Below are 18631 nucleotides of genomic sequence, written 5' to 3' on the forward strand. Positions count from 1 at the left end.
GAAAAAACATAAAATATGAAGTGTCATGCAGGGAATTCTGGGAGTGTCAATTTACAGTTTTTCACTGTAAATTATACAATTACTTTTTCTTTTTCACTTCCAAAAACTGTAATTTTAACAGTATTTTACTGTAAAATTACATTCAATGTAATTACAGTTATTCACCGTATATAGTATGGAAACTTACTGATAACCAATTAACAGGTTTTTACTGTAGCATTTTTACAGTATTTTACTGTTAAAAATCACAATCATTTTTTACAGTGTATAACCCATTGGCTGCAGTTTTGGGGAGCTACTAAATAATCTAGCAATGACAGTGAACCAAAATCGTATATCTTTGTTTCTGTTAAGACTGGATAGGCAGTGAACTTGTGAACCAGTTTAGTGAGTCTCAGTTGGATGGTTCATATAAATAATTTCAAATTAGAAGTCCTTAGTTTTGAAAATGAATATATATTTGTTTTGAAAAGTATTAGTTAGCTAGAAATTATGAGTAGTTTAGTGAGTAGTTTGTCAGCACCGGAGAGATGTGTTGTTGGGGCGTGTGCTTGTTATTTTCACAGGAAGTTGACATTATCTGTCATACCTCAGAACTGTATAGGAATTCAGTCACAGCATTACTGAGTGCACCTCATTCATTTATGGGACAATATGGAGCTCAGCTGGTTCATACTCACTTTACTGCTGACTGTCTGTAAGGCTTTTGGATTTTGATAGTTTTTTTTCTTCTTTACCTTTTTATATATCAATTTGCATTCCCTTGTGAAAAAGAAGTACACTTTAGCATACTTTAAAAAAATAAAAAAGAGTACTTTCAGAAATATTCCTTTAAAAGATATACTTGTGAAGTGAATGTAATAGATATGCACTTAATTGCATGCTATTTGCAATTAAATTAAACTGTTTTATAGTTTAAATTTAACTTCAATGCATTTTTACATACATCTTTAAATGTGATTTCATACACATTTCATGCCTTTATTGTCTCTGCTAAACTAAAATAGTCTAATGTCATTTCTATTTAAACTTGCATGTTATCTATTTAAAATGTTGTATTTACACATTTTATGATTACGTTAGTACATTTACAACATATTAATTTTAAATATAATACTAAGTAACACAGTAAAGTTAAAATTAATAATTTAGTATGTTATTACTAATGATGGCATTAGTAATAACAAGGTACACTTTAACAGTGTACTTAAATTTAAACTCACTTTAAATAGACTTAAGTGGCCTTTTATTTAATTAATATTATATTATCTGCAAGTACATTTTTTTAAAATATATCTTTTAAGATTTGAAGTACACCGACAATGCACATTCAATACTATGTAGCACACTTTTTTTCACAAGGGTTACCAACAATTACAACAGTTATCTTTATCTTTATCAACTAACCTGTTTTCCAGATAAATCCAATGGAGAAATCCTCCAAGAGCCAGAAATGTTTGCCAACAGGAGTTCAACTGTGACATTGACATGTCAACATGATAATTCTGACCATTACAGATTGTTCTGGTACAAGCAAGCAAAGGGAACTGTGGGGTTGTCTTTATTGGTATTTTCTGCTGGCCAAAATCAGGCGTATATTGAAGAACCATTTAAAACTCAAGATTCTAAGTATGCAGCAACCCGTCCTGAAATAAAGATGTCCACGCTGCAGATTAACAATCTAGAGACTGAAGACTCCGCTCTCTATTATTGTGCCACGAGCACACAGTATCATATTACAGCTGCACTGCTAAACAACAACCACAAAGTTAACACTGCAACGTGCTTTCATCTCTCATTTATGATGTAATTTCCTGTTCCTTTTGATCATAGACACACTAAACAGGATAGTCAAAATAAATCTAGAAGGGCTGAGAGACAGTAAGGAGTGGATTCTCCTCTTTAATATCATGGGACTGCTGTGTTTGGGGTTTATTTTGCTGCTAGTTATTAGTAAGTCTATCCAGACTGTTTTGAAATTCAAACATTTATTTATAAATCAATATTGTTATGAAAATTGCTATAATCAATTGTTTTCTACCCAACAGAGTCATTAGGAGGAATAACCATCATTCAGAATGATCAAGTTAGTAAAACTCAACTGATTATTCAACGGGATAAACAGGTTACTTTAAAATGTAACCACGATGATGGCAGCTATTATTATATGTACTGGTACAGACAGAGAGGTCAAGGTGAACTGTCCCTTGTTGCTATTTCTCTTGGAAAAGATACAGAAGAAACAGTTGCTCCATTCACAGTAACAAAACACATAATGAAACGTCCTGAAATTAAAGAATCTTCACTGGAGATCAAGAATCTAACAGAGGAGGACTCGGGTATTTATTTCTGCGCCTCAAGCATTGCACAGTACCTTAACTTAGCCAAGCACCTGAACAATAACCTCAACCTGAGCCACGATGATCAGAGAGAAAATACATGATAATCAAGCTGGTTGTGGGATATCTTTGAACTCCTTTTCATATGTACAAAATTCATATGTACACCCTTTACATACAAGAGTTTGAGGAATGATGATATAATATACACTGTAAAAAAAATTCCGTAAAATTTACGGTAAAAAAACGACAGCTGTGGTTGCCGGAATTTTACCGTAACAAATATGGTAGCAACGTTTTAGGTTTTACGGTTTTACCTTAAATTTACAGTTAAATACCGTAATTTCATTAACTGATATAATGTTAATACACCAACCTATTGAAGTACTGAAATCTGTTTTGCACCTTTGTAATACACTGATAACCACCAAATGCAGGTGGTGATGAGAAAGTCACATGATGAACCAAAGCCCATCACAAGCAGATTTTAAATAACAACATATATAGAAGGTGCACAGTGTCATTCACACAAACACTAAACACCATCATGGTAACACACATGAAACTGAAATAATACAATAAACATTCATTTAACAACATTAGGTGTAACACACAACCCTAATATACAAAACTGATAAGAAAAAACAGTTATTTCAACAAAAAAACATCAAATTTGAAATGTAACGCAGGGAATTCTGGGAATGTCAATTTACAGTTATTCACTGTAAATTATACGGTATTTTTCACTTCCAAAAACGGTATACTACCGTAAAATTAATGTCCAATACATATAATGTCCAATACAGTTTTTCACCGTATATAGTAGGGGAATTTACCATTAAATTCACAGTCATTTTTTACAGTGTACATCTAATAATAAATATAAATTAGCATACTATAATTTTAGGCAGGGGCGGACTTATTAGGCAAAGGTAGGCGACCGCTTTGGGCCCCCAAAAGCCAAGGGCCCCCTAAAATGGATATGCGCATTAATCGATGACACGCGAACGGTTGCTGTTTATGGTGTTTATTACCACAACAACCGTCCGAGTCAGTGGCGCCTGCAGGTGTACGGCTGTACGCACTGTGAGTACCATGATTGCTCAGACTGACCTGAGATTTGCCCCGCAAACATTTCAGCTGTTATTATAGGCCTGTGTGTCCCGTATTTCTGTCGACTGAACCAGCCAGCCATTTAATTATGAATTTATCAGTCTTTTGCATGCCAAAGTCAATTTCTTCATAGAAATAGCCTATTACGCCAAATAGAAGCAGAAAATCGTGCTATACACACTTTCATGAGATCGGGTTAGCCTACAACAATTAATTTGTTGGCTATTTTAGAAATGGGAATACAACGAATTCATGACAATGTTTACATTCAAGCTACCCATAAAATTCACAGTGAGAAGTACTTTAAAAGCGTCTGGAATGGAATAAAGTAATTTTAAAGCTGTTTTTAAAGCATTTGCTGCATGGATAAAAAAATAAATAAAAAAAATAGGCTAATAAATAATTCACATATCAAACAGAATTGCGTTGCTGCAAATCCTTTAAAGTTTAAGGTATTCAGAACAGAGCAACATAAAAATCAGAAAAAGCAGCTACACAATTATAGGCCAAAGTTTTACATATATGCCAATTTTAGGCTTTTCCTTATTTGTATATTTTAGACATCCATCAATTATGATGATGAAAAAATGACTCGCCATCTCCTCATTGGATGTGCCTTTAGAGAAAAATGCACGGATTACATAATAAAAGAGTTTCTATTTTCGATTTGAATTATTTTGTTTTAAAGTAGTAATTTAAATCTTATATATATATATATATATATATATATGTCTTCACTGTCTGCCGCTGGCCGTTACTTAAAAAAGCAAAACAAAAAAAAACAAAAAAACCTTACATTCAATAAACAAAAAATGCTCCAAAAGTTTTTCTACATTTATTTTATAAAAAAAATAAACGAAATATAATCACTTTTCCATTACATAAAAAAACAACTATTTTAATACCTGAAACAGGTTTTATTTTTTTTTTTTGGGAAAAGGGGAAAAAAATGAGTTTAAAACGTGTGACACATACGTTCTGCTCTCACTGATCATTTGGTCCCAAAAAATGATCCCCCCCGGGTTTAAAAGATATACCCCTCCCCCAAAAAAACCCCTCTGTGTGTACCCTCAAAAGAAATCCTGCAGGCGCCCCTGGTCCGAGTTGAACGTGCTTTTTGTGTACCCTGCTTGAAGGAGATGAAAATATTATGCATCTGAAGCTGTAATTAAATATTGAGTATAATTGCCTTTTCATTATTTTTTTCAGTTTTATTTAAATTTGTAGTTAAAATAACACCATTGTACAGCAGCAAGCATCACAACAAAAAAGGAACCTCAAGGTTGATCTAGGAAAATGTGTGCAAATGTATAGGGCCCCATTCCTATATTTTGCCTGGGGCCCCCAATTCACTAAATCTGCCCTTGTTTATAGGACCTATGCATGTGTATTAATCTACCTGGTCTCATGGCAAAAACGTACCTGGGGGCACTTTTTCGCGAGACGCGAAATACGTAAGTACATATCACTGCAGTTTCCAAAAGAAATGAACACTAGAGGCAGTAAAACTCCGACACCTTTTATTCCTTTTCACACAAATGTACAGAGTTTCGATTAATAAAGTGTAATTTTCGCACGCTTTTGAATGTTAGCATCGCACATATCCAGCTTCATATCTATGGGTTTTCATAGATAGTAGGTTTGATCGGTAGCTCATGGAGTACGGAGATGTATTTGAGAAGTGAGGAGCTCCGGTTTAAATCCCGTTTAACTACGGTTCGACAAAACAGTTCAAATCTGCATATAAGGAAGTTCAAATGGCACGGTTGCATCAACAAATGCGTTTTTATATCAGTTTTGCATTTGTTAACACTCTCGGGTAGGTTTAGGGTTTGGTTTGGTGTAGGGCATATTTCCAACACGATAGAGCATTAACTTTTAGCGACAGTCCCCGGATATTTGAATTCTGAATCGCCGCAATACGTACCTGAAGCAACGTGATAAAAACACAGCAATACGTACCTATACCAACGTAATAAAAACGTGCCAGGGTTCACGTATTGAACCCATGGTTTAGGGCCACTCAGTGGACATTTCTCTTTGAAACTGCGGCTAAACGTGCTGTAAGGTACGTAAAAACGGTGTTGCAGAAAAGTAGCAAGAGGTCAGGGGCGGAGTCAGGGGGTGGCCAATATTGTGCAATTGAGATCACAATATAAGGTGCAAGCTGATGTTTTTTTTTTTTTTTTTTTTGTAATTTAATGCACAAGTAAATATGAACACAGTGCAATTATACTAGAAAACATGCACAATTTTTTTGTTTGTTTTTTTACAAACGAAAATGAAACAATTTAAATGCATAAAATAACTCATTTTATATTCTGGCATTTATGTGCTGTTGACTTCTGGCCTTTTTTTACTTTTTCTTTTTCTTTTTTTTTATTAACCAATTCTTATCACTATCTGCATGTCTCATCAATGAGTATGCAATAATGGAGAACAAGCTTTTGGGGGTTTTGAGAACCAGAACCAAGCTGACTGAGCAATAAAGCTATAGTGAGCCCCTTTATTAAAATACCTGGAGGTGGGGAATAATACTCAAATTGTTATATTCACTCAGCATTACTTGACCTAATTCACAAACATCTCAATTGCAATTTAGTAGAAATTAATTGTATTCAGTTGTGTTTTAGGGACTAAAACAGTCCAATACTTTATAGTCAATCACATTTTTATATTGAAATAATGAAGGTTTGTGTGCCACCCCAGACTGGTTGCTGGCCCCTCCCTGGCCACCCCTATAAAAACATCCTGGCTCCGCCACTGCCAGAGGTACGTATTTTTATGAGACCAGGTTGGTATTAATATATAAAATATGTATTATATTTTTTTTAAATAAAATTTGTCATATGTTAAAGCTCCAAACTGAGTGCTAAATGTCTGTTGCAATGTTTATGAAAAAAACATAATTTGGTTATATGGATATATGTGATTGCATGTTTCCACAGTTAACATATATCTACCTTAATTTATGTTTATTTTTTATATTTGTTGACAAATATCACCAGCACCTTCACTATCTGCACCTTGTCAAAGGACTGCACAAATACCAATTCACACATTCACTGTCTGCTCTTTTCATAAACTTCCATGATGAATATTACAGAATCTTACATTATCAAACTATCTTATAGACCAGTGGTGAGACCTCAATCCAATAAAAGTATGGGTGAGAGAAAAGTATCAGATGTGCCTTCGCGTAGTTATACAAACCACACCAAATCACTACATTAGAATGATTTCTGAAGGACCAGGTAATACTGTAGACTGTAGTAATGACTGCTGAAAATTCAGCCTTGCCATCAAAGGAATAAGTTACTGTACATTTAAAATACATAAATTAGTCCTTTGAGACAATATATAGGCTATGTGAACTTTCTCTCCTGACTGCTGTAATTCATCTATCTTTTTTTCCTCTTTTGTAAAGTCTTTCTGTGTAATGGTTTAGTAAACAGGAAGTAACTGACCAACACATGATTGGTGTTTAGTAATGAAAATGCATTTTTGACTGAATTGATGCGTGCGAGTGAATTATTCAGTTAATTACTCAAAAAGCCAGTCACTTGATGCCATCTACTTGTGCAACAATATAACCTGCAGTAAGAGAAACTGAAAAATCCCTGTCTCTAATGTGCACAAATTGACAGTTTGTTTGGAACAAACACAGACAAAGTACAAACAGTGAAAAATCCCAGTGGACTAAATACAGTATATCTTGGAACATTGCTCAGATTCAAAGTGACTTATGTATATTCATATTTATAATTATGAATTCAGATTTACAATTCATATTTTCAGATTTCTAACCTATTTTCATATGCATTCTTATCTCTGGCTCTGAACATAGACATGTTCATTACTCTTGCAATTTAATTATCATTTATTAGATATTTCTTGCCTTTAATCTAGCAGAGTGCTCTTCTTGCAGTATTGCACCATTAATACAGTTTGCTTTGAGAAGAGCAGTACAATTTAATATGATTTGATCATCCTCTGGATTAAAGATCATATGCTGACCTCTGCAGGATGATATGAGCAACTTTAGTACTGTTTTTATACTCTATTTACAGCAGCAGATGGCATGATGATGCATTCAATCCCTGATATATTCCGTTACGTCACCATTGTAGTCTGATTATGCAATCATGAGCAATAAAGTGCTTAAAATGTTACTTTTGATTAGTTTAGCATGTCTTATTGACACATTGGAACAATTAATCATTATTTTAGTAAATTATCATAGAACACTGTTACTTACCACTAAGAGAAAAAGCCACTAATCAAAATGTTCAGTTTTTGAATTCTTTTGAATTGAAAGGATGCTGTACGTAATGTTTAGAACGATTGAGATGTTTTATAATCACTCAACTACACAATTAAAACTGTGCTCTGACTGAAAATAATTTAGTTATTAGAGTCTCTATATGGCACTTGTTACAATATTGCAGTTGTTTTATTAACAGTATCTTAAAGAGAGGAAACATGGTGCAGTGCTTCACAAACTGCAATATTATAAGCATTTCTGTTCATTTCTTTTACATCTAGGCTGTTTGTTGAGTCTTTAAGTTAAATAGAAGTTGTTAATTACGAATACATTTGTGTAATGTAGTTTTACATGATTTTGAGAAAATATAAACATTGCTATGGCATTATAATAGAATTGCAGTACTGAATTTCTTTAGCTGAAACTTTTATAGATAGTGGCATCAGGTGTTTTATTGCAGTTATTCATTTACTTGGAATTGCTTATGAAAATACAGATGCATATAGAACACTTTTGAAGAATGTTTTTTCAGGAAAAACTGAACACTGGAAAGGGCAACAACATGAGTGCAGCACTGGTTTTGTGAGGATCAGTTTGGCTTTAAGAATTCTGAATATTGAATCAGTATCACTGTAAAAAATGATTGTGATTTTAACAGTAAAAGACTGTAAAAATGCTACAGTAAAAACCTGTTAACTGGTTAACAGTAAGTTTCCATACTATATTCGGTGAATAAATGTAATTACATTTAATGTATTAGATTAATTAGAGGTGTATTTGACATTAATTTAACATTTTTTTATTTATCATAAATCTTTTTCATAACTGTTTCATGGGGGGGAAAAAGAATAAACAAATCATTCAGAATTATTTTGCTAATACATTTTTTTTTGGAAGATTTTTGTGAATGTCTGTTGCTTAAACATTGAACAGATACAGTTCTTGTCATCTCTCTATACTCTGATGATTGTTTGATGAGGATGTGGGAGGGGTCGGCAAACTGTCATAGAGACATTTTTAGGTGGATGCATCTGCACCTGCCCAAATTCTCAGTAATCACAGAAATAGCAACATAGACTGTATACAGATAGACATAAAAAACAACATGTGCAAGAGAATGATGAAAAATAAAGATAAAATGGGGGTTTGGGGGAAGAGTGGGGGGAAAGAGAGAAGGATATTTTTTTGTTTTTGTATAATGTTTTAGCACCGTGGGGACAGGGGGCCACGGTGATACAATCCCATAGAGCCGCTGTACAAAAACCTCCCTCCATATACAGTCAATTAGACAGAGACAAATAGTACAAACACTGCAAACACTGCTATGGATTTCAACATTACATATAGTAGATATCTAGGAGAGGAAGATCACTAATGTTTTGAGCAATTTTTGCATTTTTTATATATTTAAACACATTTTATCAGTGGTAAATACATGTGTGGATACTTAAGGTTGGACCTGACTGGAGAATTTGATAATTTTCCTTTCAATCAATGCATATTTTGGATTGTCATGGTTTTAAATTGAACAGCCTCCTGGGAGACAACTATTATGGAATTAACAGACTTTATATAATCATGGAAAAAAAAGGAATTCTAATGCACATTTCAGAGTACTCTGAAACAATGTGCCTCTGGTTTGCAAGCATACTTCGGAAATGGAACGAAACTGACAGTTTTAGGTAAGTTTACTTTAATTTAGGTATATATTTATATTATATATTACGTTTATAGCTTTTTTTAAAGCTCATATCTTTTGATATTCTATTTTAACTAAACTATGACAGCAGTAAGGAAGGGGCCTCCAAATCAGACCCAAATGTTTCAAATAATTTGTACCATACCTTGTGTCGTAAATTTGCGCATACCATCTCACTGTGACAATGCTTATCAAGCACACTTTGGAAATGGAACAAAATTAACAGTTCTAGGTAAGAAACACTTTTAACTACACTAATATGTAGGCCTACATGGGAATATTAGACAATTAACAAAAACATTCGTTGAGCTCAAGTGGCTGATGGTTGTCCATTAAGGATAAACTATGCTAAAGTATTGTGGAAAAATACAGTGCAATTTCAATATTCGATTAGAGACCCTTTTTGACATGACAGTCGTATGCTGTGCCAATTATCAAGCCTATTTCGGTAACGGCACCAAATTAGCAGTTCTTGGTAAGTACTACTTCTGCTTCAGTTGGAAACCTTGATGAATATACTGTGCAACTGTTTTATAAGTTGATAATTTCAAGCAACATGATTAAAAACATAAAATGTGTCATTTGAGACAACAGAGAATGCAAATGTATCACAGAACTAAATGTAGTGTAGATTTAGTTAACTGTAAGGGTTATGAAGTTCAAGTAATTTTATCAGTGAGCCTGCATGATGTGCTTTGGAACCAGCCAGGCTATCTTTGGTGAGGGGACAAGATTGACTGTTCTAGGTAAGTACAATATTTTTGTAAGTGTAAAAGACGAATTAAATGCAAGGAATGTGTTTGCTACATGCAATTACCAATGGGAATTACATAATATAGTTGAGTAAGGTTGTGTGAGACAGAAGTTTGTGATACTGTCTTGATACTCTGTGCTCAAACACGCCAGCGTATTTTGGAAACGGCACCAAACTTACTGTTTTAGGTAAGACAAACAATGATTCTGATTATAAATCTTGTATAAATATTAAGTGGAATGACGCAAAAGCATCAGCAATGGTTGGCAAAGTAATATCTTTATTATGTCTAGTGACTGCTGTTTTGCTCAAATTCAGCTCTTGGCTTGTTTGCGACGTTCTACACCATCCAAGATTTGCTAAATATTGATAGCCAGTGTGTTTGTAACATTTTTTCTATTGAGCATGTTACCTTTATTATAGCCAGTGTGGTTTAGATGCAGTTAGTATGAAATCTTTAGTTTTTTACAGTCATTTGACATCAGTGTAATCAGTACAGTTCTGCACACTTTGGCAGTGGGACTAAACTTACAGTGACAGGTGAGACATTTTTGACTGAATTTGCTGGATAAATATTATTAGGTGCTGACGTTTGTGGATAATTCTTTTGGAAATAAGTCTGTAACAAGCCACTGATCAGTGTCCAGACCTGGCAGATATCCTAGACATTTTATTAGTGCTTATGTGTGCTGTGTCAACTACTGCTCAGGCTCATTTTGGCGAAGGAACAAAGTTGACTGTACTTGGTAAGAAACACATTTCATATGGTTTAAATGGCAATGCTTAATTAAATATTGCTAATTACATGCATTCTGATGGTAATTTCTGACTCAAAATTCTTTATTTAATTTGAAAAGTAACGTTTGTATTGTGGAATTAGTGATGGCATATAGATGGTATTAAGAGTAGAGGAAGTTTTATCTGTAGCATAGAATCAGTGTGAACAACTACGACCCTGCATACTTTGGTAATGGCACCAAACTCACAGTACTCGGTAAGACACATTTTGACTTTATTTTGCATGGTCTTCTGCATCATAGCAAGAAAACTAAGAAAAATGTCTAAGTTCAGGGATATCATTTGACACTGGGATTTAGAAAACATCTTCCTCAGCATAGATAAAATGGCTAAGCATTTCTGAAGCCTCAATGTTTAGACAAACTGCAAGACTTAAGTCCATAAAGTCGGAGTAATTTTATTAGTGCATATGTATGCTGTGACTCTGGCGGAGGTCAAGCTTTCTTCGGCAATGGAACAAAGTTAACAGTTCTTGGTAAGACATAAAACAAAAGTAATATTACTAAGCTGACCTTTACAAAAATGTTTAAAAAATACTATTATTTTGTAATGTATGCTTAGTAGTTCAACTAAGATAGGATGTTTTCTTATTCTTAACACTTATTCGAGTTAGACAGCATGCTTAGGCAATTGATTGTCAATTGCCATAGTGTTGTGTTCCAAGTTAGTAAAAACAAAAACAGATAAATATGTAGGAAAGATCTTGAGGAGGTTTCATCTGTAGCATAGAATCAGTGTGATCAGTACAACCCTGCATACTTTGGCAATGGCACTAAACTTACGGTTCTAGGTGAGTAAATTGAGTATATTGATGTTTAGACCTAATGAAATGTTATTTGTTAAGTACACTATTTAGAGTTTTCAAAATAATGTTCTATGTGCATGACATAGGCTTTAGCATTTGCTGTTTTGAGTAAATTTGTTAGTACACATGTGCACTGTGACGCTGGTGCTTCTCAGGCTTACTTTGGCAATGGAACAAAGTTAACTGTACTAGGTAAGAAAAATCTTTTTTTTTTTAATTATGTCAGATAATTTGAGTGGGAAAGTCTACATGATCTTGACTATAGCTGAGGTTTTAACTGTAGCTTAGTATCAGTGTGAACACTGGCAGTGTTGCATACTTTGGCAATGGCACTAAATTTACAGTTCTAGGTGAGCAATTTGAGTATTTTGTGTGATATGTAAATCAGAATATTGCAGAAATGTAGCAATGTGATGTTCAGTTATTTATCGATTTTAATATGCAACCTCAATTATGCTGCTCGTGTTTTATATTTATGAAATGATGCAAATAAGCACACTAAGAATGAGTAATCTAAGTAAATTAGCTCAATATAATCAAGCAGCATTCATGGGGCATTTGAGTTAAAAAAAATGCCTTGGATTTGGCATCCTGAGTGAATTTGTCAGTGCCCATGTATGCTGTGCTCTGGTACTTATCCAGCTTACTTCGGCAATAGAACCAAGCTCACTGTTCTAGGTAAGTATATAAAAAAATGTTCATGCTATTTCATTGATTGCCACAGACATGCCTATACTAGACAGTACAACACAATGTGCTGAATTATGTCAAATAGAGGTTAGTAACAATTTACTGTAAACGTTGCTGTGTGAAATCTAAAATTCTATTACATTGAAATTAGCTGAATTGGAACACTTCTCAGTAATATTGAGACAATCTTTCTTTAAAAGCTAGACATATTGAGGTAAGTAGAATCATTTATGATTTTGACTATCTGAGGTATTAACTGTTGCATAGAATCAGTGTGACCATGGGTAGTGCAGCATACTTTGGTAACGGAACTAAGCTTACTGTCCTAGGTAAGTAATTTGCATAATATTTCTGAACTTACTAGGATATTTAGGAACACATTCTGCTCATCTGATGTTCAGGTCTAAAAGGAGATTATTTTTCAAAATGATTTTGTTTTGTTGTATATCTCTCTGATGTATCACTATATTGTAAATCATTGTACTAAAATAATCGTTCTATAGTAGATATTCACAGAACATTCGAGTAAAAACCTGTGCTAGGGCTTTAGCATTTGGTGTCTTGGGTAAATTTGTTAGTGCACATGTATGCTGTGACACTGGTCTTAGTCAGGCTTATTTCGGCAATGGAACAAAGTTAACTGTACTAGGTAAGAAAAATCTAATTTCCATACAGTAATTATGTTAGATGATGAGTGGCAAAGTCTATATGATCTCGACTGTAGCTGAGGTTTTAACTGTAGCTTAGTATCAATGTGAACACTGCCAGTCCTGCATACTTTGGCAATGGCACTAAACTTACAGTTCTAGGTGAGTAATTTCAGTATTCTGTGTTATATGCAAAACCTTAGATATACAGAAATGTAGCTATGCAATGTTCTGTTATTTATTGACTTTAATATGCAATGAATCTTCTAAGTTATGATGTTTGAGTGTTACATTTATGAAATGACTGAAATGAGCAGACTTGCCATAAGTAATCTCGGTAAATTAGTTGGATGTAGTCGAGCAGCATTCATGGGCCATTTAAGCTAAAAAAAAAGGGACTTGAATTTGGCACCCTGAGTGAATTTGTTAGTGCAGATGTGTGCTGTGACACTGGTGGTAGTTATCCAGCTTATTTCGGCAATGGAACGAAGCTCACTGTTCTGGGTAAGAATATTCAAAAATGCTCATGCTATTTCATTGATTGCCAATTACATCCTTATGCAAGACAAGGCGCAATGCACATGTGACAAACTGAAGTCAATAAAAAATAGAATGTTGCTCTATGATATCTAAAATAATATTAAATTGACTTTAATCGAACCGGAATACTTCTCAGTGACCTTTAGATAAGCATTCTTTAAAATTAAGTTAGATGTATTGAGGTACAGTAAATAAAATCATTTATGATGTTGACTATTTGAGGTATTAACTGTTGCATAGAATCAGTGTGAACATGGCTAGTGGAGCACACTTTGGTAACGGTACTAAACTAACAGTCCTAGGTGAGTAATTTGGATAATATTCATAAATTTTCTAGGATATTTAGGAACACATCTTGCTTATCTGATGTTCAGGTCTAAAAATTTAAATTTTTGAGAGTTTTAAAAATTATATTTCTTTTTTGCATATCTCTCTGATATATAAATCACTAAATTACTACTCATTGTACTAAAATAATTTTTCTATAGTAGATAATTTTTGTGATATTCACAGGACATTCAAGTAAAAACCTATGCTAGGGCTTTAGCAATTGGTGTCTTGGGTAAATTTGTTAGTGCACATGTATGCTGTGACACTGGTGCTGGCCAGGCTTATTTCGGCAATGGAACAAAGTTAACTGTACTGGGTAAGAAACAACAAACTCTTCCACACTGTTTAATTGATTGATATTGATAACATTGGATGTCATTAACAAAAGTTAAATTGCCATATGACATCAAAAATTGATGAATTGGTATTGGATGAACTAGCAGTTCTCGAGAATTTTATTATGTCTTAAAATTAGGTTAGATGTAGTGGGATAAGTGGAACTGTTTCTATGAATCCAGCTGCAGCTGAGGCTTTAACTGTAGCTTAGAATCAGTGTGACCTCTGGCAATCCTGCATACTTTGGCAATGGCACTAAACTTACAGTTCTAGGTGAGTAATTTGAACATTATGTGTGAATTGTAAAGCTTATTATTTTTTATATGTTATCTAAGATCGTGGAGTAGGTCTAGTCTTTAAGAAATAGATATACTGGGATACGTGGCAGTGTTCACATGCTCTGCAGTATACTTGAGGTTTTAACTGTAGCTTAGAATCAGTGTGAACTCTGGATATCCTGCATACTTTGGCAATGGCACTAAACTTACAGTTCTAGGTGAGTCATTTGAATAGGCCTATTGTGTGTGAATGATAAAGCTTAAATATGTTATCTAAGATTGTGGAATAGGTCTAGTCTTTGGAAATGTAACTAGGATACGTGGCAGTGTTCACATGCTCTGCAGTATACTTGAGGTTTTAACTGTAGCTTAGAATCAGTGTGAACAATCTTAGTCCTGCACACTTTGGCAATGGCACCAAACTAACAGTTCTAGGTGAGTAATTTAAATATTATGTTTGATCTTCATAACCTAATATTTTAAAAGGATATCTGCAATTTTGGTGTTCTCGTGAAAAAAAAAACGGAAAATGCAGTCTTAAAAATTAAGTTTGATAAAGTGGGATAAGTGGCAATGTTCACATGCTCTCCAGTATAGCTGAGGTTTTAATTGTAGCTTAGAATCATTGTGAACAATCGCAGCCCTGCATACTTTGGCAATGGCACTAAACTTACAGTTCTAGGTGAGTAAATTGAGTAATCTGATATTTAATCATTTTAACGAATTTGATTAGATTATCTAAAATGATGGTGAATTGAAAGACTTGGACTAGCTAATCCAACTTTTACAAAAAAATAAATAAATAGTTTAATAAGTGGCAATATTTACATGCATCTGCATTGTAGCTCAGGGTTTTAACTGTAGCTTAAAATCAGTGTGAACAATGCCAACCCAGCATACTTTGGCAATGGCACTAAACTTACAGTTCTAGGTGAGTAAATGGAGCATTCTGCTCTTTAAAAAAACTCTAATGATTTTGATATTGCATAGTATAAATAGTATATTTAAAATAAAGGTGTCAATTAACTGGAGTAAATAAATTGTCTTTAGGAATAGAGTTAAATATAGTAGGATAATGTTCTCATGATCTCCACTATAGTTGAGGTTTTAACTGTAGCTTAGAATCAGTGTGAACTATGGCAATCCTGCATACTTTGGCAATGGCACTAAACTTACAGTTCTAGGTAAGAAAATTTGCTTGCTTGTGTTTTTGGTATTTCCAAGAATGTGTGTGTAAAAATGTGACAAAGTCCTTTTTTTCTTAATCAAAACTGTACTAAGTGAATTGTGTATGTTGATATGAATTAATCAGAGATACTGGCATAAAAGTAAGACATTGTCACTGTTCTGAGAACATTAAGTGTTAAAAACAGTGCTGAGTTTACTATGGCAATCCTGCATACTTTGGCAATGGCACTAAACTTACAGTTCTAGGTAAGAAAATTTGCTTGCTTGTGTTTTTGGTATTTTATCAGTTTGTAAGTTCCAAGAATGTGTGTGTAAAAATGTGACAAAGTCCTTTTTTGTATGGAATTGTGTATGTTGATATGAATTAATCAGAGATACTGGCATAAAAGTAAGACATTGTCACTGTTCTGAGAACATTAAGTGTTAAAAACAGTGCTGAGTTTGAAATCTGGTTTTGAAGTACCAGAATTAGAAAATTGTGAAAATTGGTTTAGAAAATAGTCTGCCTTAAGACAAGCTCTTGCCTTACTATGACTAAAATTGTTCATAATATTTAATATGGTGATATGCAAGCCTGTTGTTTTTCTGAAAAAAAAAAAGTACTAAATTCATTGTGGTACTGATTAATATGCATGAATATGACACTCAAATTGTTGTTTTTCTGAAATTTTTTTTTTTACTAAATTCATTGTGGTACTGATTAATATGCATGAATATGACACTCAAATGTCAATGGTCTATAGCATTGCATAAAATTAGTATTTTGAGTGTCATATTCATGCATTATAGAATGTAATCAGGTTAAAGTGATAGGAAGAGTTTTACTGTAGCTGTTGAACAGTGTGAACAACAGACCTGCATACTTTGGCAATGGGACCAAACTTACTGTTCTGGGTAAGAAAGTAAATCCATTTTATTAATTTTTTTGATAACACTTTAGTTTAGTGACCAATTCTCACTATTAACTAGTTGCTTATTAGCATGGATAATACTAGCATATTGAGTTTTTATTAGTGCTTATAAAGCACATATTAATGTCTTATTCTGCATGATCATATTTTACATCTCTGAATCCTACCCCACACAAACTTAACAACTACCTTACTAAATGTTAATAAGCAGCAAAATAGGAGTTTCTTGAGGCAAGAGTTGTAGTTAATAGTTCGTTAATAGTGAGAATTGGACTTTAAAATCCAAAAAGTGTTACCTGATTTTTCCCTCCAATAACTGACTATATGATGTAGCTGTTCTTTAGAAATTCTTGCTGTTGTGCACTACATATAGTGATTTTATAAGCATGTAATATTGCTGATATACTTTATGCTTTATCAAGATTGTTGCTATGAGCTGCATATATGTAATCCTACCCTACACAAACTTAACAACTACCTTACTAACTGTTAATAAGCAGCAAAATAGGAGTTTCTTGAGGCAAGAGTTGTAGTTAATAGTTAGTTAATAGTGAGAATTGGACTTTAAAATCCAAAAAGTGTTACCTGATTTTTCCCTCCAATAACTGACTATATGATGTAGCTGTTCTTTAGAAACTCTTGCTGTTGTGCACTACATATAGTGATTTTATAAGCATGTAATATTGCTGATATACTTTATGCTTTATCAAGATTGTTGCTATGAGCTGCATATATGGAAAGGTGGCTAGTACAGATAAACTAGTTGTATGTGGTTTTCCTGTTGAAGAAGCAACTGTTCTTAGTAGGATTTTTGTATTGTGTAAAGAGGTTATAAAGGGTATTGTGAAATTTATTTTACAACAACAACAACAATAATAATAATACTAATAACAAAAATAGTCATTATCATCATCATCAACCTGCATAATTCTTCAGATTAAGTTTTAGCAGACTGAAATGTCATGGGAAAATGCTCTCCAAAATTGTTCATGTGTATGTTTATATTACTGTTTTGTTACATATGCTTATACTATTTATGCCATTTGTTTATATTATTTTACAGATCCTGATGTTGCCATCAATAAACCAGATGTAAAAATTCTAAATGAGACGCGCTGTAAGGAAAAGGTCACTCTTGTGTGTTTGGCTGAAAACTTCTACCCAGACCATGTGAGCATAAAATGGACAGTTGGTAGCAAAAACATAACAGAGGATGTAGCGACAGACCCTTATGCCACCCAAGACGAAAAAACGAAAATGTTCCGCATATCCAGCAGACTTAAAGTCCCTAAAAATGAATTCACACCAAAAAGCACATTCAAATGTACAGTGACCTTCTACAGAGCAACAGATGTTTCTGAGGACGAATCTGCTGAAATCACTGGAACTGGAGGTATTTCAATAGACATAAGTTGAAAGATGAAAAAAAGAAACTGCATATAGAATACAATGCATTTTGCAATGCATGCTTAAAGTAATTTTTATATTTTAATATTTGGGTCTTCTAATGAATTATTTTCTAATTACAGGGGGTGGATATGAACCAGGTAAGGGTTTGTTATTTTCTTTTTTTTTATGTCTATCTGCAAAAGATGAATTAGGGTCAAACGTTTATCAGTAATTATATGCTGAATAATATGCTATGATTTGATCTTTTAATCTCCAGAAGACTATTTAAAATCATCGAAGATGATGAAGCTGGCATACGGTGTGTTCATTGCTAAGAGTGCACTGTATGGCCTTGTCATCTTTGTGTTCGTGTTGAGAAAGGTAAGGATGATAAACTTGTAATTATAATCCATAATTTCAAACAGAAGAATGCTGGAAGAATATTAACAACATAAGCGTTAAATGTTTGATCACATGTATATGTTAGTACAATAGAAAAATCCACACATTATATGGATGTTATAGATAGATAAATAATGTTTTTTTCTTC

At 33.5% G+C, this 18631-nt stretch overlaps 1 protein-coding gene across 1 annotated transcript in view; it reads left to right on the forward strand.

The window, feature by feature from the left end:
* Window positions 1–18631, forward strand: part of LOC107721945 (uncharacterized) — a 47688-nt gene that overhangs the window by 28868 nt on the left and 189 nt on the right. The window contains exons 5-11 of the mRNA XM_016530176.1: window positions 11401–11442; window positions 12415–12450; window positions 12663–12676; window positions 13466–13613; window positions 17756–18085; window positions 18222–18239; window positions 18359–18462. Coding sequence (XP_016385662.1) covers window positions 11401–11442; window positions 12415–12450; window positions 12663–12676; window positions 13466–13613; window positions 17756–18085; window positions 18222–18239; window positions 18359–18462 — 692 coding nt within the window. The remainder of the gene's footprint in view (window positions 1–11400; window positions 11443–12414; window positions 12451–12662; window positions 12677–13465; window positions 13614–17755; window positions 18086–18221; window positions 18240–18358; window positions 18463–18631) is intronic.

This window comes from Sinocyclocheilus rhinocerous, unplaced genomic scaffold (genome assembly GCF_001515625.1).
Source record: "Sinocyclocheilus rhinocerous isolate Xijiao unplaced genomic scaffold, SAMN03320098_v1.1 scaffold2109, whole genome shotgun sequence".
NCBI classification, from domain to species: Eukaryota; Metazoa; Chordata; class Actinopteri; order Cypriniformes; family Cyprinidae; genus Sinocyclocheilus; species Sinocyclocheilus rhinocerous.